Source organism: Psammomys obesus, unplaced genomic scaffold (genome assembly GCF_907164565.1).
Source record: "Psammomys obesus unplaced genomic scaffold, mPsaObe1.curated_primary_1811, whole genome shotgun sequence".
Taxonomy (NCBI): domain Eukaryota; kingdom Metazoa; phylum Chordata; class Mammalia; order Rodentia; family Muridae; genus Psammomys; species Psammomys obesus.
In genome coordinates this window covers 23,936,278-23,961,664 of record NW_026596109.1, presented here as the reverse complement: position 1 = coordinate 23,961,664, position 25,387 = coordinate 23,936,278, and the positions used below count along the sequence as shown (strand labels likewise).

At 39.4% G+C, this 25,387-nt stretch overlaps 1 protein-coding gene across 3 annotated transcripts in view; it reads right to left on the bottom strand.

Annotated features, from left to right (window-relative positions):
• Window positions 1-25,387, bottom strand: part of Aftph (aftiphilin) — a 55,095-nt gene that overhangs the window by 29,091 nt on the left and 617 nt on the right. For 2 of the 3 annotated variants that reach the window (XM_055628772.1, XM_055628774.1), the window contains exon 2: window positions 4,961-6,897. In XM_055628772.1, coding sequence (XP_055484747.1) covers window positions 4,961-6,865 — 1,905 coding nt within the window. In that variant the 5' untranslated portion in view covers window positions 6,866-6,897. Of the gene's footprint in view, window positions 1-4,960; window positions 6,898-24,668; window positions 24,816-25,387 lie in introns of those variants that run through there. The other variant, XM_055628773.1, reaches the window with a different exon arrangement.

Below are 25,387 nucleotides of genomic sequence, written 5' to 3'. Positions count from 1 at the left end.
TAACCATTATAGTTTGAGCATAAAAGTTATCACATCAAAGGCTAGAGTTACTCAAGTAAGATATTAAATTTTGATTTTTAAAAAAATTATTTTTATTTTATGTACATTGGTGTTTGACTGAATGTATGTCAATGTGAAGATGTCAGATCTCTGGAACAGGCGTTAAAGACAGCTGTGAGCTGCCATGTGAGCGCTGGGAATTGAACTTGGGTTCTCTCGAAGAACAGTCAGTGCTTTTATCCACGGAGCCATCTCTCCAGCCCTTAGATTTTCTTTAATGAGTTAAAAAAAGAACTTTATACTGACCTATCAACGAACTATTTCTTCTTTCTTTCTTTGTTTCTTTTTCTAGTTTTTTATTTTTATTTTTTTATTTTTTTTTGAGACAGGGTTTCTGTATGTAGCCTTGGCTGTCCTGGACTTGCTTTGTAGACCAGACTGGCCTCGAACTTGCAGAGATCTGCCCTGCCCTTGCCTCTGTGAGTGCTGGATTACAGGCGTGCACCACCATGGCCAGGATATATAAACTATTTCTAAGCAGAGTAAAACTGGTCATAACATGACATTTACTTCCAGTTTTCATTTAATGAGGCACCACTCAATTTTTGAAGGCTGTAACTTACTATTTAAATTGTGACTTCAAATATTTAAATTGTATTTATTTTACGTGTACGGGTGTTTTGCCTGCATGTATGTCTGTGTACCACATGCATACCTGGTGTCTGCCGAGGCTAGACTCAGAATAAGAGATGATTGTCCGCTGCTGTGTGGCTGATAAGCTGACTAAAACAGGCTGCCTTCCCTAAGGTGAGGAGACTGTACCCAATTAAAGACATGGATAGAAGAAAAATCAAAAAACAAGAAGCAGGGAATTTCTTTCTAATGACAGTTTTCCTATCTTCTTACTTAAACACACAATATTGTCAAGTCTCTCCTGGTCTTCAGGCCTTCAAATACACTCCAACTTTCTATGTATTTGGAGCTTCTTAATTTCTAGTAAATACATAGTTCTCCCTCTCCCCTTTCTCTTACATATACCCTATTGATTCTGTTCCCCCAAATGATACATCTCTATTTTATAAATTACCCACAATATAAAAGGGCATATGAAGCTGGATATGGTGATGTGTGCCTGGAATCCCAACACTTGGAGCGGCAGAGGCAGGTGATCTCTGTGAGTTCAAGGCCAGCCTGGTCCACAAAATGAGTTCAGGACAGACAAGGCTACACAGAGAAACCCTGTGTGTGTGTGTGGGGAGGCATATGGGGCTGAGGATGTGACTCAGTGGGAGAATGATCCTTAGCACAGACAAGGCCCTATTTTAGATCCCTAGTATTGTGAAACCAAAAAAAAAAAAAAAAAAAAAAAAAAACCTCCAAGAGTTTACTGTACTGCAAGTGTAGCTCAGCTTCTCAGAGGTATGAGTGCCAATGACTCCTGGGATTTGAGACTTGGTTCTTCTGCTACTGAAATGCAAATCACATTTAAAGTATCTTGTATTTAAGGCAAATGTTAAAATCTCTTCAGCATAGTTCCAATTACTTTCTCTTTCTTGCTTATGAATACTGGTTTTTCTATTGCCAATAATTTTGCTATTGATAACACTAAGCCTTATGTAGAAGAAACTTAAAATCAGAGTAATTTAACCTTCCACTTCAGAGGATACCCTATGCCTTACCACCATTAAATATTAAGTAAGATATCAAATACAAGCTACACGTATACACTTATCAAGCCCTAATTTCAAACTAAAATAAGAACAGCTACTGAGATGTTTACCATGCTCTGAAAAGACGACTGTTTCCTTTGTACAGTCTTTGGACGAACCTAAAATAGTACTCCTATTTCCTATTAAAGACCAGAGTACCAAATTTCTGAGGGAGAAACAATAAAAAGGAAATAAAATTCAACCAAATACTTAGTAAACAAAAATCTATAAGGTCAAGACTTAATCTTACTATTTGTTTTTGAAATGGGTCTCATTTTGAAGCTTAGGCTGGCCTGGAACTCTCTATAGAGCTCAAGCTTTCCTTGATTCTCCCATCCTCCTGTCTCAGCCTCCAGAATATTGGGATTATTGGAATGAGCCATCACATACAGCCTTACTTCCTTCATTTTGATGTTTCTATTTCCAGTCATGAATTCAAATGTTCATGCAAGAGTAAAACACACACAATGTTGGGCAAATGATTACAGAAGGAAAAGATCTGTTACATTCAGTTTCAGAATGCTGACTTTCTGGTGAAACACTAGTAACTTAATCTCAAAATAGCACAAGCCAAAATATTTTTTTTTTTTTTTTTGTGAGATCTTTAATTTTCTTTTAAACAGAAAAGATTCTTTCTTTAAAAAATACACTTGCAAGGGGCAGTGGCACGGCAGTAATGAAAGAACTGCCAGTCTACGCCATCACATTTTAATTCAATAATTAATTTAAAAATGTGAAGGTGTATTTTATGTGCATGAGTGTTCTGCCTGCATTTATTTATGCACCAAGTGCAGGCCTGGCCGCTAACAGAATTCAGAAGAGGGCCCTGGCTCCCTGGAAACAGAGTTGTAATTGGTTGTGAAGCCACCATGTGGGTTCTGGGAATCGTGCCTGATCCTCTATAAGGGCAACAAATGCTCTTAACTGCTAACCCATCTCCCTGACCCCACCCTTAAGTTTTAAATTTTTATTTGTAATTATGTGCACGTTTGGCCCCACGTGGGCATGCGCACACATATGCAAAGGCACCAGGAGTGCAGAGGTGTGGGTCCCTCACAAGCAGTTGAGTCACCTGATAGGGCTCTGGGCGCTCCAAAAGAGCAGCCTCATTCTAAATGTTCTCAAAGTTCACCTAGGGACTCCTCAGTGATACCAGCTGGGCAGCTACTATCAAAAATAACTCATCGCCTCCCTTCTACAATAAAACCTTAGTATTTACCAATGACCTAAATTCTCAAGTACCATTTTGAGTAATATTTAAAGTTTTACAAAAGTTCACGGTTATATCAACGCTTATGCTATTAACTCTTTTATTGAAATGGCCTCTTGCTGTTTTATCAAGATTCCTGGTTCATGCCTGCAACTCAGCACTTGCAGACTGATGAAGGAAGACTGCTACAGCTAGGAGACATTTTAAGAAACACATTAATGAAACTAATCCTTCCTGAAATGGCAAGATTAGGACAAATGTACTATTTCAGCACAATCTGGAGTCCAGGGAGGAAAGTCCAGGCCAGTTTCCTTCAGAACAGCAGGTACGAATGTCACTGTTTAACTAACTGTATTCATTCTGACTCAGTCTACTAGCAGCGCTTACTCATTCCCTCACCTCAGCTTTCTCCTCAGAAGTTTATTCTTCATCTATTTTTAAAATTCTATATGTCCCATTCGCCATTAATAAAAATGAGAAGCCTGGGACAAAAGATCTCAGCAAGTTTTAATAAGTATTTTTGCTATTTCTATGCACTTTACATTTTACTTTTTACAAAACAAAATTCTGTTTCTGTGTATTTTTCCCTCATTATCTCAAACCATAAAGCTTTTTTATGGCTGTCAAGATGCAAAAATCACATGTCATATTTCAATGAAGCCCACATACAGAAGTGTGTGTATATATTCAATAATGAAATTCTATATAAGTAAAATCAACCTGTATGATGTAGAAGATTTCCATTTGAAGTGGTCATACTTTAAAACATTCATTATCAAATGATGTTAAAAGTTCTAAGGCTGCAAACTAAAGATCATCCAATACCACTGTCACCTTATACTTTGCTGAGATGAAACTAAATAGGGAAAGAGTTAGATCAAGGCAACAGTCTTCATTTTATATTAAAATTAGTTGCTTAGAATTATAAGGCTCTTCCTCAATAATAAATACTAAGACTGCACGTTAGCTAAACTATGCAATAACTGAAGTAGCAAACAAACTATTCAGACACTCAAAGCCAATGAAAAGTGAAAAGCTGTGAACACCACCTGGCAATACCACATGGATCAAAGCTATCAAAACAATGAAGTATATTTATTTCAATTAACAGACTTCAAAGATAGAGTTGGAAATGGGTTTCTTAGCAAAAAACAACTAGAAAAATAGTAGACCATACTGACATATCTTAGTATATTAAAAACAAGCCTATGCAAGATGTTCCATGTCAATCACAACTATAAAGAAGTGGTCCTCCTCCCCCTTTTCCTCACCACTTGGGCAGAGTAATGGTAAAAGCTGTGACAGAGTACAACTCAGGACTGGGAAACAATGATTTCAAGCTACCACTACAGGGGCTATTTTAGATCAAAATAAATATTAACAAATCTTTTTGGAAAGACTATAAACTGGAAAGAATTATACACAGGTGCTGAGTAGTAAAAATATTCTCCCTAAGAATAGTTATAAACAAAACAAAACACAAATAAACAAGCAAAAACTCTAAATAAATTAATAAACCACAATAAGTTAATCCACAGTCACTTTTTCTTCTAGGGATAAACTTTAATTTATCTCATGACAGATCTTTTTGTAACTGTTAAGCCATGAGGTTTTAAGTCCATTAGCTCTCTCCTGAAATCATTAGCTCTCTCCTGAAATCAAAACTGTACTTCAATCTCATTTTAACTGACATAGTTAACTGACATTTTTTTAACCTCTAAAATAACAAAGGGCTCAGCCTTGTTTTAATATCACTGTAAAGATTCTGTAAAAACAGAAGTAAAAATGGCTAATATTTACAACAAATATTTTTTATAAATAAATTTCTGTTAACTATTTAAGAAACTCCCTGTCACAGCAGTTTTACTAATTTTCAAAGGGTTGTGAAAAAAAATCTTATCTACAAATCAGGCCAGTAAATATCTTATTTGATACAGAAACTCCCTTAACAGGTACCCAGTTAACTTCTTTTAAAAAGCTTGTATTAGAAGTCTCCCTGGTAATTAACATGTTATACAAAATAGAGGAAATTAGGACATACCTGAATTGAAGTGACCGATTCCTGCAAATGACCACTAGCAACTGTTCCTTTGGCAGCTGCTAAAGAGACACCGTGCATCTTAGGGGTTCCCAGAGTATCAATATTTTCATCTGTCCTATGTGACTGCCAGACTTCTTTTCGATGATGAGATTCGGCAGCCTGCTGGTCCCCAAAGGCAGCCCAGGAACAACCATCTTTCTGATCATCCTCAAACGCGTTCCAATCTACAGCATGGCTAGGACCAGCTGAACTGAAGTCTGCAAAGTCATCCGAGTCTTGAAAAGCATGACCGTTGCCTTGAGTATTTGGCACAGAATCAAAATCTCCAAATTCACTGTCTTGACCATTTTCCAGTTTTGAATCAGGTTCACTGTCTTTTCTATCAGACTTTTCTGCCAATGGATATTCCCCTGATAAACCATCAGAAGTCTGTCTTAGGTCTGCCTCAGTAAATACCATTTCCTCTTGACAAGAAACAGCATTTGTGTCCTCAAATTCTCCAAAATCATCACCTGGTTCACTAAAATGTAGAAAATGTTCTGAGGATTCTTCAAAAGTAACATCACTCATTGAATCTTGAGCACTAGTAACAAGAGGCGGGGTGGTGGCACTGGCTGTACCGAAGTCACCAAAATCGCCCTCATTGGCTATGTGGCAAGTCACAAAGTCGTCACCACTGTCACCATTTCTTATGCTTGCAGCAGAGTCATCCAAAACATTTCCTTCTGTGGGATCAGGGTCTGGGGTTTTGGAATTAGTAAACTTTTTATTTTCTTCTTTGGAAGAACTAATTTCATTAACATCAGAAGTATCAGTAGAATTTATGCAATGGCCAGCACATTCCTCAGTTTTACACTGTTCCCTCCCAATGGCTTCTGAATTTTCATTTGAGTCTAACAAGCTCCAAGCCTCAGACTGAATTCTTGAATTTAAAAATTCATCCTGTTGCTGTGTTTGAAGGTCTTGTTTCTCAATACTAAAACCTCTGTTGGTTATTACATGGATTTCTGAAAAACAGACCTGATGCTCACCATCAGTACCTTCTTTATCCTCAAAGCTTCCACCCAAAGTCACGTCTTTCATAGAATTCAGCTCCTTGACTCTGTTGATTCTGTTTTCTTGAACGGTCAGGGCATCACCATCACTTAAAACTGCACATTCTATTTCTTCTAGTTGTATCCTTTCCGTTTGGGAAAATGTAGCAAAATCTGCAAATTCCTTAGCAGTACTAGCTGCAGAATCTAAACTGCACTCAGTGCCACAAATGCTAAAAGGCTTGGATCCCTTTGCATCAGCCACGCTGTCCAGGTCATCTGTTCCCTGAGGATTTACAGTTTCCAAACCTGCAAACCCATTTGTTAGAATTTCCAGACAAGGAGGCTTTTCACCGTTGCAGCTCTCTAACTGCTTGGTTTGATGAATAATGTTCGCATCAGTTCTAAAATCTCCTGGAGAGAAATGCCTGGGTTGTCCAGGGTTTGGTCCCTGCACCACTACTTTATTTAAATCTCCTGAGCTTTCCATACCATCAGTGGAAGGACCTAAAGTTTGAGATGGAGTCATTTCTTTGCTGGTGGTAGAAAGTACAACATTAGATTGACTTTTCACAGGAGTCGAAAGTTCAGCAGTGATGTCCTTATCATTACCGTTTGTAACGGACTTAAAGCTTGTAAGGCTATCTACATTTTCTGAATAATCATGAATTGGCATAAAATGGTTTGAAGGTACAAAGTCTTCCTTGGATCGAGTATAATCTGGTGTATCAAAATCAACAAACCCTACAGCAGAAGGACTGACTTCTGAAAATCCACCAAATTCCCCAAATTCATCCTCATCATCATCCTCTGCTCCATTGTCTAGTGGTGGGGGAGATGAAGAGTACATTCGAATGATGTCTGGCTCCATTGTTTAGCAGCTTTCCAATATTTAATTTAAGCCTTTAAAAGAAAAAGAAAAGCATTTTATTTATTTATTTATTTATTTATTTTTGAGAAGACAGATTACATATCACAAGGTTTTTCAAGTTAGTTTTTTTTTTTCAATTTCATCTTTTTTTTCACGTTTTAAAAATTTATTTGTATTTTTATAAATTATAGTTTATTCACTTTGTATCCCGGTTATAGCCCCCTCCCTCATCCCCTCCTAATTCCACCTTCCCTCCCTCTTCTCCTCCCATGTCCCTCTCCAAGTCCACTGATAGGGGAGGTCCTCTTCCCCTTCCCTGTGACCCTAGTCTATCAGGTTTCATCAGGACTGGCTGCATTGCCTTCCTCTGTGGCCTGGCAAGGCTGCTCACCCTTCAGCGAGAGGTGGTCAAAGAGCCAGCCACTGAGTTCATGTCAGAGACAGTGCCTGTTGCCATTTCTAGGGAACCCACTTGGACACTGAGCTGCCATTGGCTACATCTGTGCCGGTTATTTCCATTCATGGTCCTTGGTTGGAGTATCAGTCTCAGAAAAGACCCCTGTGCCTAGAATTTTTTGATCTGTTGGTCCCCTTGTGGAGCTCCTGTTCCTCCAGGTCTTTCAATCTCCCCCTTCTTTCATAAGATTCCCTGCACTCTGCCCAAAGTTTGGCTGAGTCTCAGCATCTCCTTCGATACCTTGCTGGGTAGAGTCTTTCAACGGCCCTCTGTGGTAGGCTCCTGTCCTGTTGCCTGTTTTCTCCCTCTTCCAATGTCCATCCAGTTTGCCTTTCTGCATTAGGACTGATCATCTTACCCACGGTTCTCCCCCTTGTTTATCTTCTTTAGGTGTACAGATTTTAGTATGTTGATACAATATTATATGTCTAATATCCACTTATGAGTGAGTATATACCATGTGTGTCTTTCTGCTTCTGGTATAACTCACTTAAGGATGATCTTTTCTAGTTCCCACCATTTCCCTGCAAATTTCAATATTTCCTTGTTTTTAATTGCTTAACATTCCATCATGTAAATCAAGTTAGTTTTAAACAATACAAAGTTATCTGGGCATAGAGACTCAGGAAGTGTTGGCAGGAGGATCACGAACATCTTTAGGCCAGTCAACCGGGGCATTAGACTATCTAAAAAACCAAACAACAAACCAAAACCACCACTACCAAAACAATGAAAATTTCACTGCTCTGTGTATATGTATGTATATGTGTGTACACAGGTATATGTGTGTCACATGTATGCGTGCCTTTGGGTACAATTCACATATTATTCCTCAGGCTCCATATACACTTTTTTTTTTTTTTTTTTTTTTTCCCTGAGACCTAGTGTTTCACTGGTCTGGAACTTGCTAGCTAGGTTGGCTGACCAGCCAGCTTTAGGAAACCACCTGTCCTTAGCAGCTCACATCCTCTCCCTCCCCCGTGGATTACAGTGATAACACTCAGGTTCTTGTGTCTGTGTGGCAAACACTTGACTAACAGCTATCACTCCAGTCCAATGCTGTATTTTTCTCTCGGGTGAGATTACGTAGGTATGACCGACTGTTTTTTATTTTTATTATTTTAGCATTTGTTAGTGGGGCACTTGGTAGAACAATGACATTCTGAGATTTCAATTTTTTTTTCTTTTTCTTTTTTTCTTTTTGTCTTTTTCAAGACAGGGTTTCTCTGTTTAGCCCTGGCTTCCCTGGAACTCCTCTGTAGACCTGGCTGGCTGGAACTCAGAGATTGCCTCCAGAGTTCTGGGAAAAGGTTACAAGAGTGTAGAGCAGATATGGAAGAACTGGGAAATGAATGTGATTGGGGTCTATGATGTAAAATTCACAAAGAATCAATGAAAAAAATAAAAAATGATCAATGAATTCAGAATAATATATTGCAATAAATTAGGGAATAATTAAACTAGTGAATTACTGTCATAAAGGATCTGAAAGAACATGTCAATAAAAGATTCTGAAAAACAGGCAAACAATTCTTAGAAATGAAAAGCTCAACAAATCAAATAAATAACTCAGCTGAGAGCCTCACCAGTAAACTGGAGCATTCATACTAGGGCTTAAGGACAATGCTAATGAACTGTCACATTCAGACATAATAAGAAACAACCTATGAGAAGTAAGAGATCAAAATTATGAGTTGGTATAGACAAAGGAACAGAAATGAAAGCAAAAAGCATAGAAAACCTATTCAGGGAAGCACTAGTAGATAATTTCCAAGTCTTAAGAACATTTAGAATCTTAAGCAGACATGCTCGGAAGAAAACTTCTCCACATCAGGTTATAGTTAAACCACCTAAAGAACATTACAAGGAAAGAATATTAAGAGCCATAAGAGAGAAGTGTTAAGTCACATAAAGAAGTCCATCAGAAAAACAGCAAAATCAATAGCAGAAACGCTAAAGGTCAGAAGGCATGGAATGCTGTATTTCAAGTCCTGAAAAAAAAAAAAAATAACTGTGCATACAGTAAGGTTACCCTTCAGATTCAAAGGTGAGATAAAAACCTTCCAAGATAAGCCTAACCCAAATTCATGACCTCTAAACCACATGCAAAAAAAAAAAAAAAAAAAAAAAAGAAAAAGGATAATTATAATCATTAAAGAAATAATAAGCCTCACCAGAACAGTAAAATAAGACAATGAGAATTACAAAAGAATCAAACATGATTGATTCAATAAACCATCAAACCTTTAAGAGGAATTCTGAGAAAAAGAAATGGACGTAGGTTATTCAAAGTAAGAAAAACAATAAAATGACAGGAGCAAGAAATCCACACCACCAGTAAAAAGAGACTGAAAAAAAAAAAAAAAACTTAGGGGTCAGGGACTGGTCAACCATGAAACATTTCATGACAGAAATGTACAAGTCAGAAAAGAAGACTCCATTATGGCATATTTAGCTTAAATTATTTTCATTAGGAAATCATCTTAAAGAAGAAAGTAACATTAGCTGAGATGTTAGTGTTAGTTTTTGCTTGTTTTGTTTTTGAAAACAGGGTTTGTGTGTATGACTCTGGCTGTTCTGGAACTTACTCTGCAGAGCAGGTTGGTCTTTGCCTCCAGAGTGCTGGGATTAAGGGTGTGTGCCATCACTGCCCAGTCTTCTGCTCATTTTAAAAGGAAGAAATTAGATACACATAAATCCTGTTTTCTTTACTTGTCTGGTGTCCCATGTGCACGTGTTTGTGCATGCTCATGTGTCAAGAACAGGACACTGGTATCTCCTTCCTCCTTTGCTCTCTATCTTAAGACAATGTCTTTCACTGAACTGCATGCTTCCTTTTTGGCTAGGCTGCTGGCAGGCCAGTGAGCTCATGGGATCTAACTATCTCTGCAACCCAAAGCTTGGGTTATAGCTACACATAGTCATGCCTGGCTTTTTATGTGCTATGAATTCAAACTCAGGACCTCATATTTGTAGAGCAGATTTTACCCAGAGAGCTACTTCTCCAGCTCTCAAAATGAAAATACATAAAATGAATAACAAATAAATAAATACTGGAGGTTCAAAAGATGGCTCAGCAAGAGCATGGGCTAGTTCAATTCCCAGCACTCATGGTGGGTAGCTCACAACCACTTGTCAGCCCCAGGGATTCTGGTGCCTCTTCTAGCTTCCTCAGGCACCTGCCCATATATACTAATAAACACACAAACATATAAAATACAAACCAGTATTTTTTGTTTTTAATAAAAGGGAAGCTGGGAGTGGTGGCTGGTGCCTTTAATCCCAGCACTCAGAAGGCAGATGCAGGTGGATTTCTGTGAGTTCAAGGCCACTCTTGTCTACCTAGTAACTTCCAGGTCAGCTAGGACTGTTACACAGAGAAACCCTGTCTCAAAACCAAACAAATAAAGAAAATAAGTTAAGAGACCAGAGAGAGGCCCAGCAGTTAAGAGCACTGGCTGCCCTTGCAGAGGACCTGGCTTTTAGTTCCTTGTACCCATGCCGTGGTTTACAACCATCTATAGCTCCATTTCAGATGGACCTGGCATCCTCTCTTCAGACTGACTTAAGCACCAGGCACCCATGTGGTGCAATACATACCCGCTGGCAAAACACCTGTACACTGTAAACAAATAAATAAGTATATTGAAATTAACGTACTCCTTATGCAAGCTACACACCCTCATCTGAAACCTGGTCCTTCATCTTTCAAAACACTTTTGTACCCACCAAACAGTAATTTTTCATGCTTGTTTTACATAGCATAGAGTCCATCTCTTATAGCTTATGTCAAGGTTCATTCATTTCTACAGCTAAATAATCCTCCACTGTATGCATGTGTCATAGTTTGTCAGGGAACTTTTGGGTTGACAGCACCTTTTGGTTACTGTGAATAACGCTTCCATGAACCTGAATGTACAATATACTTTCTTTTTGAAGTTCTTATTTGAAAAAAACAGACTTTAAAAAGTTGTAAAAATAGTATGGAATCCTATATACCCCTCAGGCCAGTTCCCAGTAATGTTGACATCTGCTCACGTATGATATAGTAGCAAAATCAGAAACTGGTTAGCATATGATTACTATCAGAACAGACCATATTCAGCTTTCACTTTGTATGAGACAGGGTCTCTCTAAGCTGTTGAAGTTGGTGATGAATTTGTTCTGTAGCAAAGTAAGTCTTGTAAGTAAGCTCTGGTAAGTCTTGAGCTTAGAGCATTTTCCGTCCGCTTTAAGAGCAGCCAGTATTTCAGGCCACACTACCAGGTCCAGCTTCAGAGTATTAGGTAAACAGCACCATACGGAATGCAAACCCCTTAAAGTTGACTTCTTTTTACTGCATATAATACCCTGAAGGTTCATCTTGGTTATCACATCTGTCTACATGTCTGCCGGATCTACTGTACAGATGTTCTATGATGCCAGCATTTGCCTGCTGAAAACATTAGGGTTTCTAGCACTTTCTGTCATAAACAGGATTATAATAAAGAAGCTAAGAACTCTACATAAGGCGCTTCAGAAGTGTAAGGCGCCAAGAACGTGATGTTGGGACCTGTGGCAAGCGCATATGTAGGCTTGTAAAAGCTGTCAAAGGTATTTCAAGTGAATGTACTATTTTAATCTCCTACCGCGCTGGACTTTTTTCTTTTAGCTGTCTTGCTGTGTAGCTCAGGCTGGGCTCAATCCATGCAATCCCACTACTGCCTGTCTTCTCCGTGCTGGGGATACAGACCTCAGGCACCGTGCCCAGCAATCTGATATTTAAAGAACAATATATGACGTTTCTAGAAGAATCTTCTTGTACTTAAACTACTGCTTTTTACAGAATCTGTCACTGTTTGAAAATGGAATAATTAATTGGTTCAGGTCTATTTCAAAATCAGTTGTCAATGCGAACACAAAAATCTGAACCAGGACATTTGTAACCAAGGCAACAACACAAGACTGTTACATCTTGGCAAGGTATTCTATTTTCTAGGTGTTATAAGCTCTCCTAGCCTTCCAGACTACAAAGATTTCTATACTTCTCAATCCTGAGGCACCTGTTAGAAGAGTATGCATTGCTCTTCTTCTTCTCCAGCAGGTCTTGGCTCTGGCTCATTTGCCCTTAAGAAACTTTCAGAAAGACCATGCCACTACACTGTTTCTCAGTTTCAGGCAAGCAGCTAGTGTAGAGATGGTTTATACGGTCCCAGATAATTATGCTATGTCCAGACCAACTCTATTAAAAGAAGTTTTATAATAATTAAAGGAGCAATTGTACAAGGAATTTAAAACTTATATTTAACTTAAACTATCCATTGTTTTTAAACACTGAAAATATGGGGTCTTAATACCTGCTTTTGTTTAACTGGAATGGAAAGGTAAATGAGCTATTACTTCAATGCTGTACCTGCATACAACATTGTTTCTTCATCCTTCTTAACAGATGGCTTATTATTCATTCGGCACCAGAAAATTTTCTAGCCAGCCTTCTAATTTCTGTATATTACCTGAGCAAATAGTGAGAAGAAGGAAGTATTCCACTTGCTATTGTTATGCCTGCTTGTTCCAAGGCGTTTTAGAAGGAAGTAAACTCATGGGGGTATGGTCTTGGTAGTCAGGGAAAGTCAAACCATGGTAAACACAAACAGTTGACATAAGAGTCAGTATGCCAACAGAAGTCAGAGCAGAGGGAATGAGAATCTCAGCAGGGCTTTTGTACTTTGAAAAGTTTTTCATGGGAATTCATGTCCAATGGAGGTGAGGAACAATAATTAAAAATGCAAAGCATACCTTCTGGGCTATAAAGAGATCAAAGGGTTTGGGGTCTGGGAATTTTGGTAAGGAAGGTCTTATATAAAGGAGTCAGAGGAACAATCCAGAAGTAGTCCAAGCTTCAGTGAGCCAGGGGGGCCCTTTGGCAGCCTGGCAGCCAGGGCAGCGGAACACACTGTAGGAAGACATCATAGTATTAATCTTTCACCAGGAGAAGCTGCACTTGCTTACGGACTTCTAGTCTGGCATGGAAAATATGAGATGCTGACTTTGCATGCCGAGACCTTTAAAGTTAGGAGTAAAAATGAGCTTAGGAAGTCAAAGAAAGGGGGACAGCTATTAGCTATTTAAAAAGAGTTTTCAAGGAAACTATTAAACTACCAGGTATCAAGACTTGATTTAAAGCAAAAGGTCTGTATGAGAACACAAAGCTGCTATTACAGTGTTATAAGCAGAGGACAGTTTGCAGAGGACTTTTAAAACATGATGCTAGAGTAACTGCATATGTAACTAAAGGTCTCATCAGGTCTGAGGTCAGCCTGGGTTACAAGAGACCCTGTCTCAAACAAACAAATGAAAAGGAAAAAAAAAAACAAAAACAACAAAAAAAAAAACAACATTCAATTTGATTCAAATACAAGCTGAAGGAAAACCACGTTAACAGCTTCCTTTGGAAGCAAAGTGGCCAGTGAAGAGGAGACAAGTGGTAAGGTGTCTGCTCAAAGCATGGGAACCTGAGGTTGATTCTTAGAAGCCACAAAAGGGCAGGAGAGAACTGACTGGCCACATGCATGTGTGGTACATGTGCCCTGCCCCCACCCCACCCCACCCCACCATCACACCCACACGCAATTAACAAACAAGCCCAAAGAGAGCCTGACAGCCCTGGAAGGCCAAGACAGGAAAACAGATTATGTACTTAGGGCTAGCCTGGAGTACATGGTGATTCTAACACTAGCCTATGCAATATGGCTAGATTCTGCCTCAAAGAAACAAACAAGCAGCGCAAATCCACAGCACAAAACCTTTACATATCAATTAGGATGGCTCAAGTTAAAATTCTTACAGTCCCCAGCGCTTTGGCAGGAACCACCACACTTTCAGTTGTTCCAGACACCTAATAAAACTACCCCAGGACCAGATCTTCAGCACCTGGCCGATTCCATACACTCTACTGTAACTTATCAACTACCATCACATTTACACCAAGTCTGTGTCTAAAGTAACTGACACATAAACAAACACATAAATCAATGTTTTGTTTAGTCAGCAAAACATTTGTGACTCTAGATTTTGGAAGGTCTTTGAGAGAACCAATCATTTAAAAATATTTTTAACTACACTGAAGACACATAACGGTGACTTACTACTAATTATTATAACCAGACCCTCGAAAATATGCAATCTAGCTTACATATATAAAACATATAATTTCTGAAACTGGTTAGGACTGATGACAAACCCGATCTGAAGACCAAAGTTAAAGGACTAAGATCATAATGTTTACCAGTAACAGTTTTTTAAAACAGCTGTTTTGAAATTAACTAGGGAAATGTAAGCCAGAAGTTCTCATGAGTGTCTTGAAGTAAAACTGGTTGCATACAGCTCCTATCTAGGTAGAAGAAAGATCACAAGAATAAAGACTTATAAAAAGCCCCAGGTTGGAATATAAAGGATTCTTCATATGTAAGATACAGGGTACTCTCTGCATGTTCTTTTCCTTTCTCATCCACATTCAATTATCATTATCATCATCATCATCATCATCATCATCATCATCATCATCATCATCATCATCATAGTTATTATTATTCTGGTTGTTTTTGAGACACGGTTTCTCTCTGTGTAGCCTTGGCTATCCTGGACTTGCTTTGTAAACAAGGCTTGCCTCGAACTCACAGAGATCTGCCTGCTTCTGCCTCCCCGAATGCTGAAATTATCACCACGCCTGGCCACATTCACTTATTATCTACCCTAAACATCCTTGGACTAACATGTAATTGTAGTCATAGCTCTAAGTCTACTCTAGCAAGTTACTTTACCTGGCCAAGCTCAAGATGGCAATGCTATGTGGCCACAGTCTTCTGTTGTTTCTGTATCTTCAGGGCCTGGGTCAAAATAGGGAAGGAATACATGTTTGTGCTTACTGGGTCATTTTCTCTCCTGACTGCTTTGAATACACTTCCTTCCAAAGGAAGTAGATTTCAGTACCTCGCCTCTGGCCTATCAGTGGTCCACCAAGTAAGTTAGAAAACATACATGGTTAATTGGGTTAAGCGTGGTCTGAGGGAGGCTGGACTGAGATGAGGTTTTGTGCTGCAACCTGTCTGAAGAGACAAGTATGTTGTCAGAGGTAGTACTCTATGCGCTAGCAATAGGAAAGAACTGCTAACGGGCAAAAAGTACCAGTGTTTGTATTCAACAGACTGCTAACATGAACATCTGCTTTCATTTGTAGAAATTCTCAGCACACAGAGGTGTCAGCCAGTGTCACCAAAGCACAATGCTGCACTGGATAGGTCAGTTAATGTTCTTGCTTTTTCTGCTTCTGGGAATATTTTTAGTATTTCACGAAAAATCTTCTATAAACAACTCCGCAATCACCTGACAGGAATGGCTGACATACTTCAAAGACATTTCTTGCTGCATGTTTCAAATTCACAATTTAGTCAAGACTGATACATTAAACTTCAAAAGACTAGAATAGTGTGAGGAAAAAAAACTAACAAAATCCCCCTATCAAGGCCCCCAAATCACAAATTACTTTGTGGGCTTTCAAGAATAAAGACACCATTATAGTATGTAACCAAAAGAAAACTGTCAAGTTTTTGGCTCTTGCCCTTCTCTTACAATCTGCTCTCCACACAACAGTAAATTCCTACAAGAGTTACTACGCAGAAGAAGAAGCAGCCACAAGAGTTATAAAGCTACAACTGAACAGTTGGAATTTGCTTACCTGAGTGCACAGTAAAGGAGGTAGACAATATTCTAGATAATCTAAATTCACATATATGGCCTTAAAATATGACTGACATAACAGCAGCTTTACCTTACAAATTAAGTCTTTTCCAGGTAATACACTAGCTTGACTTTAACTTACTCTCTGGCCCTTAGTGCAACAGCGTTTACAGTATCAGAAGGAAACCAGGAAATAAGCTAGGCACAAACACAAACAAACTATACAATAACCCATAAAAAAAAAAATATATATATATATATATATATATTATATATATATACATGATGCACAGATCCAAATGCTACCCCAGTGACGTTCTTGGGAATAGATGATCAAAACCAAAGCTTTGTGAACAGTGCTTATCAGGGTACCTGTGGGTAGACATGTGGGTAGACTCCCTGTACCAAGAACTCCATGGAAACTATGGAAAGAATTCTATATAGCAAACATTTCTAACTGGTTGATTTTTTTAAATGTTTTTGTTTAAAGTTTTGCTTTTGCCTGAGATAGAGAAATAAAAGGGAGAAAGACTAAAGGCTAAAGGGGAAAAAGTCCTTTGTAATTTACCAAACATGATCACAAATTAACAGAGAGTCAGTTTGCCATACAAGCATGATTTTTTGCATCATTTTCAACTGATGACAGAGTACATCTTCTATTTACACCGAAAAAAATTTAATATATATTTGTTTTTTATTTTTCTTTCTTCCTTTTGTTTTTCTGTTGTTTTTCAAGACAGGGTTTTTCTGTGTAGTCCTGGCTGTCCTGGAAATTACTGTGCAGACTAGGCTGGCCTCAAACTCACAAAGATTCACCTGCCTCTGCCTCCATAGTGCTGGGATTAAAGGCACGTACCACTGTTGCCCAGATAAAAATATATTTTAATTAAATATAATTATATCCCTTTCCCCTGTCCTTTCTTCCCTTAAACACTTTCAGTGAGGACCTTATCCCCCATCCCCAAATAATGGCCTCCTTTTCTTATTATTGTTATATTTACATAGAGAGAAATGCAAAAATATATAAATACAATATGCTAAGTCCATTTTGTTATCTGTATGTGTATGATTTCAGGACTGCCCACTTTGCATTGGATAACCAATTAAGGGGTTCATCCCTTGAACAAAAAGTTTCTCCAAAACAGAATTCATTCTCTGCATACACTGACTTTCTAAGTTCTACTTCATCTGTTTCTTCTTTTTAGTTTTGATTTTTCTGAGTCAGTGTCTCATGTTGCCCAGGATAGCTAGTCTCAAACTCCTATACTTCCTACCTCCATCTCCCAAGTGCTAGAATTACAGGCACGTGCCACCATACCATACTTATTTCATATTTTCTTAAAAGTTGTTCATGACCCCTTAAATTGAGTTCACAAACCAGAAATTGCTCTTAAAGTATTAAAAAAGTTTTCTTTCTTTTCTAATTTCTCCAGTTCTGATTATTGCTATCAGTAATACAAGTAGAGAGAACGTTTTTTAATTATTTTTATTTTGTATTAGTTTGCTTGCCTATCTATCTACTTACCTACCTACCTACTTACTTATCTGTCTGTCTGTCTGTCTAATGTATATGTGCTTATGCATGCATGCCATGGTGAAAACATTACAGCAGAGGACAATTTTGGGAGTTGGTTCTCTGCTTTTACTATGTAGGTCCCAGGACCAAACGCAGGCCATAAGACTTTCCAGCAAGTGCCCTTACTCACTGAGTCATCTAAGTAGCATCATTACCAAATTTCTATTTGTGAGCTTCTAGATCTCCTTCAAAAATTTTTTTAATCATCAAAAAATTCCTTATTGCAAAAGTACATTAATAAAAATTCAGGTAAATGATTAATTTTTAGGGTCTCATGTAGCTTAGGCTATGATGCCAAGGATGATCTTGAATTCTCCTAATCCTTCTCCCTTTATTTTCCAGGCTTGTGCCACCTCCCCCAGCTCAGGCAAACACTTCAAAAATTTGCATTCACTGATCATCAATTAAAACATGGGCACTCAATCACCACTGGTAGAATTGGTTTTATCATAACTTCTTGGAAACACTAGGCTCTGCGGGACAGCTGTTTCTAAGACCTGATCTGATGAAAAATAACAAAAGATAGTTATATGCAATCTTGTTCACCCAGACATTCTTCTGTAACAGTAAGAAACAGAAAACTCCATTGTCCTAGGGAGGTCTCAGTTGCTGTGAGAAACATCATGACCAAAACAACTCGGGGAAGAAAGGTTTAGTTTACCTCCACGATTACAGCTTATCACTGCGGGAAGTCAGGGCAGGAACTGACACAGAAGCCAAGAAAGAATGCTGCTTACCAATCTACTCCTCAACATTTGCTCAGTCTGTTCTGTTTTCTTGTACAACCCAGGGCCACCTGCCTGGGATTGCCAATCAATATGCCGGGCCCTCCCACATCAATCATTAATCTAGATGTCCATCAGAGTTGCCTACTACAGCTTATCTGACGGAGGAATGTTCTCAAATGAAGTTCTTTCCAAATAACTGTAGCATGTGTCGAAGGAAGGAAAGAAGAAAGAAAGGAAAGAAGGAAGACAACCGGCCAGTCTGCCTGCCCTAAAGAAAAAACAAAACAAAACCAAAAAAATCCAGGACATCCAATTACTGAGAAATAGCAAAATATTATGAAACTCATTTGATGGCATTCTACAAAGCCACTAATAACATCATGTTTTAAAGGTTATTAGGAACATGGAAAAATGTTTAGAGTTTGCTGGTAAATACAGAGGCCAGGGCTTAGTTTATTTGGTAGAGTGCTTGCTTGCTCAGCATATCTGAGGCCCTGGGTTTGATCTCCAACACTGTATCTGCCGAACATGATGGCACATACCGCTAATCCTAGCATTCAAAACTGGGGCCCAAGGGTTCAAAGTTCAAACTTATCCTTGCTACAAAGCAAGTTAGAGGTTAGTCTGGGTTACAAGAGACCCTGTCTCAAACAAACAAATGAAAAAGAAAAGAAAAAGAAAACCATTCAATTTGAAGCTGAAGGAAAACCACGTTAACAGCTTCCTTTGGAAGCAAAGTGGCCAGTGAAGAGGAGACAAGTGGTAAGGTGTCTGCTCAAAGCATGGGAACCTGAGGTTGGAGCCAGGTTAAAATGGCTAATCCCAGCCCATAGCAGGGAGAACAAACCACCCAGCTCAGCAGGGTCCAGGTTCAGTGGTGAATTTTGCCTAAAAAAAAAAAAAAAAAGGCAAACACCAAGGAGGATGCTTGATGTTGTCCTCTGGCCTCTTTGCACAGACACAGACAGACAGACACACACACACACACACACACGGCGACATCTCCCTTACAGTATTCCTTCTGATAGCTATTCTTTGGTATCAGGTGTTAAACAGATGAATTACTGCCATATGAAGCATACTGGTTCCCCCTTACTTTCTGTATTTTTCTATAATTTCTATAAGATCTAGAAAAATATAACATATAACATAAAAGTTAACAATAATTTCAATATACCATTTTTGGATGAACTAGAGAAGAATTTGAATAAGGCCTTGACCATTAGTTTAGGTTACGTGGCAAAGAAAAATATGCACAAAATTCCATTTTGGTGGGCCAGGAAGAAGCTTAGTAGGTAAAGGAGTCGTTGCACAAGCCTGGTGACCTGAGTTTGATTCTTGGAACCCTTGTAAGGCTTGAAGGAGAGAACCAAACTCCACAAAGTCATCTTCTGATCTCTAAGCAAACATGACGGCATGCATGCTCCCCACAACAATACATTTAAAGGTTTTCTTTTCCATTTTTGTGAAAAGCGAGTGTGTGTGTGTGTGTGTGTGAGTGAGGAAATATAATTAGTTACTACCTGTGGAAGATCAGGAGCTAAGTATGGTGACAAATGCCTGTAAATCCCTTTCCTAGGGAGGCTAAGAAAGGAAGACTGCCAGAAGTTTGAGGCTCCCTGGCTTATATAGTAAGTACCAAGGCACCCAGGGGTTCATAGTAAGACCATTTCAAAAATCCAAACCAAACCAAACTGTAAGAGATCATTTTTTTTTTAAGTGGCCATTTCTTGGCTTGTCTGATGTAATAACCTTGTATACTTTAAGCATAAAAAAATATACCCACCAAGACGTTTGCTGTACTATACACAAAGCTGCTAGAACAAAGGGAGTAATAACCTTAATGAAACTTAACACTTAAATAAATTAAGGGAGATTAATGTGAGAAGGGCTGAACAGTTTAAAATAGTCTCTCTCTCTCTCTCTCTCTCTGTGTGTGTGTGTGTGTGTGTGTATTAGAGGAAATAGAGTGTGGCTAACAAGATTTTAAGAAAAAGGTCATACTTGATTGGTAAAAGCAGAAATGGTGAAAATGAGAAGCTATATATAGGGGGAAGAATTTTTCTTTTTCTTTTTCCCCTTCTTTTTTTCTGAGACACGGGTTTCTTATATAGCCTTGGCTGGCCTGGGATTCTGTACACCAGGCTTGACTCAAACTCCTGAGTGCTGAGATTAAAGGTGTACAGTAAGTACTATACACCCAGGTAAGAAAAAATTCTGAAGGGTCTCACGGAGAAAATGGCTAGCTCTAAGAATAATACAGAGCCACTGTCCAGGCACAGTAAGATATGTAATAGAATTTAGTTAGAATGCAGAATAGACTCCGAATAGGCCAGGACACTGGCTGTACAGACTCCAGTCTTTGTATGAGGCAATTTCTCCACATTTATCAATGGGGAAATTATAGGTTTCAACTCAAGCACTGTCCTACCACTTCTCATCCCCTCCACCACTGGTCCTGGCCACTGTGTCTGAGCACATCAGTGTGCCCAGTTCCTCAATAAATGTCTCCGCTCCTACTTTTGCTTTCCTGTGGTCTCTTTTCTATACAGCACGTACATGCATCTTTTTGTTTGAAAGTAGATGTGTGTAGGAAGTATGTAGATGGACTCTATAACAGTGTACACGCATAATGACAGACTCTATCACTGATCTGTACTCTCAGCCCTAACATATCCTTTTATCATAAAATCATTTATCCAAACATGCCAGATGGTGGAGAGTTGCTCAGGCTTTAGACCACTTGTCCAGCAGAGGACCCGAGTCTGATTCCCAGCACCCACATGACAGCTTACCACTATCCATAACTCCATTTTGCAAGGACTCTAACACCCTCTTTTGGTATCCTCACGCACCAGGCACACAACTTACACATACAAAATATAAATAAAATAAAGCAAAACATATGTTATCTGACATCTTCCCTTGGAAACCTTGAGAAACAATGGCTTCCCAATGCACACAGTAAAAAGGGTGGTCTCTAGAATGTTTATAAAAGGGTTTCCAACACTGCTTGCCCACCCGGTCTCTGATCTGACCTCTTGTTAACTCTCCTGCCTGCTATACAGACAGACTGTACTTACGTGCCACTGTCCTTTCAATATTTTGGGAATACTTTTGCCTCTACCAATCCCCCACCCTGGGTTCTCTTTACTTCCTGCAGGTCTTATGCCTTCACCCCACCATATGTTAAACAGCAGGACCCACCAATACACTATAGAGCCACCCAGTCTGTGACTTAAAGTAAAAAGTAACTCTCCTTTATCCCCAACCCTTTTCTTCATGCCTGCTACCTTCTTGTTCTATCGGCCTGTCCCAAACACAAACATGTATGTATAAACACACACAAGAAATCAAAGTTCTGTGGGGGTAGGGCTTTACTACATCATTTCAGTATCCCCAACACCTAGCAAAGGGCCTGACACAAAGCAGGTACTTGATGACTACTTTAAGAATACACGAAAAGCCTCAGCAGACATCCACTTGAAATTATTTACAATATGCTATATCTACACAAATAGAATCAAAAGGAGGAAATTCACCCTCATTTACCATGTTATTTTCTCTGGGAACTACTCACTATTAAAAGTGCCTGTAAATTAAGCTCTGAACATAGAGATACTTGGTTTCTTAGCGACTTCTCTTTGAAGGCTTTGCCTTCACCCTAGCTATTTGGAATAGGAGTGGTTATAGTCAACAAGACTAAGACAGAATAGTGCATTTGTTTTTCTCTTCACACTTCTCAGAAACTTCCCACTCAACAGCTTCTGACCTCTCTTTCCCAGGGAACTGGTCTAACCTACTGACCAATGACTAATCTTAGGGAACCATGAGAGTCATATAGAGCTATTGAGATGTTGGGCAGCAATTTTAGACTAGGGCCCAGGCAAACGAGCTTAAGTTAGAAAAAACTAGAAAAGCTTCAATTCAAACATTTTAAAGTTAGTAGTTTCTGTACTTTAAAATGAAGTCAATACAAAATAACATTGTTTCCCTACTCAATCCTGAAATCATGCTAAAAGAAAAATGACACTTTGTTTCGTAGTGAAATATCTAAACTCCTAATTTTACTATAAAGCATTTCAAGCAATGAACGCTTGGGGAAAAGAAATGATCGCACAACCCACTACACAATTATTAGCCTATCTGTGCTACACTTTCCTTGCTCTAACCAGGCAGGCTTCAAACAGTAAAGGTCTGTTTGAAAAGTCACAGGCTCCTTCCACATCCTTTAGCACTCTCCAGTTCTCCAGAGGTTAACTTTTATACTTACTTGGTGTTTATTATTCCACTTCTTTTTGTACAACTATGGCACTGAACCAAGGATCTTATACATGCCAAGCAAGTCTTTTATCACTGAGCAAAACACCACCAGTCCACACATTTTTATTCTTGTGATACATGCTTAATGAATCCCAGAAAAAAAAGTAGTACAGTTCTGCATTTTAAAAAAACTAAATAAATGTTATATTGTATTTTGCCTTGTCACTTACCAGGTGATTTGTCTTAGGAAAATTATCATCTTTGTACCTGTTTCCTCTGAAAAAATGGGGATGGCACTCTACAGTCTACCACAGAGGGTTACTGCGAGGATTAAATAACAACGTATTCTCATCAAGAATTCAGATTTTAAAGTTGCATTGTCTATGTGTGCGTGCATACACCAGTCCAGAGTGCAAGCTGCAGCAGCCCCTTCTTCACCATATGGGTCTAGGGGAGCAAATTCAAGTCAGACCTTGCTTGGCAACAAGCATCTTTAGCCCACTGAACCACTTCACTGACTTACGAAAACATTTTAAAAAGCTTCTTGCTCAGCTAGAGATGGGGCTCACTGGTACAGTGCCTGCCTAGAACACACAGGGCCTGTGGGTCATACCTCAGCAGCACAAAACAAACAGAAAGGAGCAGGTACATAGCTTCCAGGAAGCAGTTCATATCAGTGTTAGAAATTAGCAAAGCTGCAAAAGGTCTTGTGATTGTGTCTGCACATACACATACATATATTATTTTTAAAAATTAATTACCAAAATGTCATACGTAAAATCCATAGTTGCTGGATTAAACAACAACAACAAAAAATGAAGTTCAGGCTGTAAAGTCTTTCTGGCCTATCTAATGAGGAACTGAAAGCGCTTACAGAGAAAGAGCCTTTATTTTTTAAATTACAAATTGTTGAAAGCTAGGCATGATGCCGTACACCTGTAATCCAAGTACTTGAGATACAAGGATAGAATTAGGAGCTTGAAGGTCGCCTCGGCTACACATGAGCTACATGAAACCCTGCCTCAAAACCCAAAAGCACGCTGCACACCTGTAATCCCGGCATTTAGGTCGGCAGAGGCAGGCAGATCTCTCTGTGAGTTTGAGCCCAGGATGGCCAAGGGTACACAGAGAAAACCTGTCTCAAAAACCAAACCAAATACCCTACAAAACCAAAACAAACAAAAACAAATTGTTGGTAACATTAAACTGGAATATAAATATTTAAATTAGATAATTCTTGAGTATTTTTTAGTATCTAAATACATAAGAGACAGAATGAGACTTGAGGGGGAGGCTGGAGAGACCAGCAATTCCTCAATGAGATGCTATTTAATGGATTCCTTGCCTGTTATATTTCACAAAAAAACAAAACAAAACAAACAAAAAAAAACCCAACTCATCGGTACTCAAATTTCACTGCTTTTTGTATCCAGCTTTTAAAAACAGATTAAAATTTAAAATAACATTCTAAAATGGTGATTTCATAGGTGATTCTAGATTATGAGATTTTCATAAACAACTGGGATTCTGCAAAATTTATTATCAATGTCATTATGGATATATTTTTGCTTGACATAGGATTATTTTCATTACAGCTTCTAGGTCAAAAGATCAGATGACATTCAAACTCAAGTGTCCTACTAAATCTCTTTAAGGAGCTTTTTGTGATATTTCTAAACATCAATAAATAAATCTGATACTGACTGTATCTAAGAATCTAGTAAGTGCCATTTGCTGGACTAGAAATGTTGGTGCTGGATCCAACTTTCTATTTGTGTGCGCTATCTCCATAAAACCACTGATACTTCCTCTGCTTTAACAAATACACGAATGGAAAGTGTTAAAAGTGATAACGACAAATGCCAACGTTTAGAATCTTAAAAAATGTAAACGAGGCTGGTTAGATCAACGTATTAGAGCTGAAGCACAGTTCCCCCTAGAGTTTCGCATATATTTCTCTAATAGTTTAAATGTAAAATCAGATTTAAACCGTTCCCGAGACACCACCCCACCACTACTCTCCCCCAAACAAACAAACAAACAAACAAACAAACAAAAACCCACCTTCGAGTACGAGGCTGTAACTCGGGGAAGATATTTAGGTCCTGAACTTCATGGGTAAAGTTTTACGTCTCTTAAAAGTGAGAACCCTGAAACAGAACCATCGCTCCCTTGACGCTCCCCGCCCCGCCCCCGTTAATATTTACATGTATGAGTCAGTTCTTTCCTCAACCGCAACAGATTCGCAGGGAAATCACGCTATAACTTGAATAAACTAGCAGGGTGGGGGGCGGTGGGAGGCCCAACCAGCCTCAGTTTCCAGAGGGAAAGAGAACCCACCACCGCTCACCCTCCATCTAGCCCTGCACCCCGCGGCCCCTGCCAAGCCGGGCGCGTAAAGAATAATGGCTCAACTTTCGAACGCAACGAGGGAGAGGACGCGGAGGATTTCCCGGAGTGCCGAAAAGGTCCTCTCCGTCAGGGACCCGGCTCGGGCCGTCGGCGCCCGGCGCAGCCTTCAGCGGACGCTGCGAGGCGGCGCGACTCCCGCGGCAGCCGTCCTCGGGCCTCGGCCGGGCAGAGTGTTTACACCTGTCACGAGGGAGGAGGGAGAAGGAGGAAGCCGGCGCGGAGCCCAAACTTCTCCACGGCGGCCCGGAGGGAAGCACCGGCGCGCCGCGCGGGCAGGTGGGCGCCGACGGGCAGGGCGGGCCGGGCGGCCGGGAGGGCACGGCGGGCTCTCGTCGGCCGAGCCCGGGACGCCGAGCGCCGTGGCCCGGCTT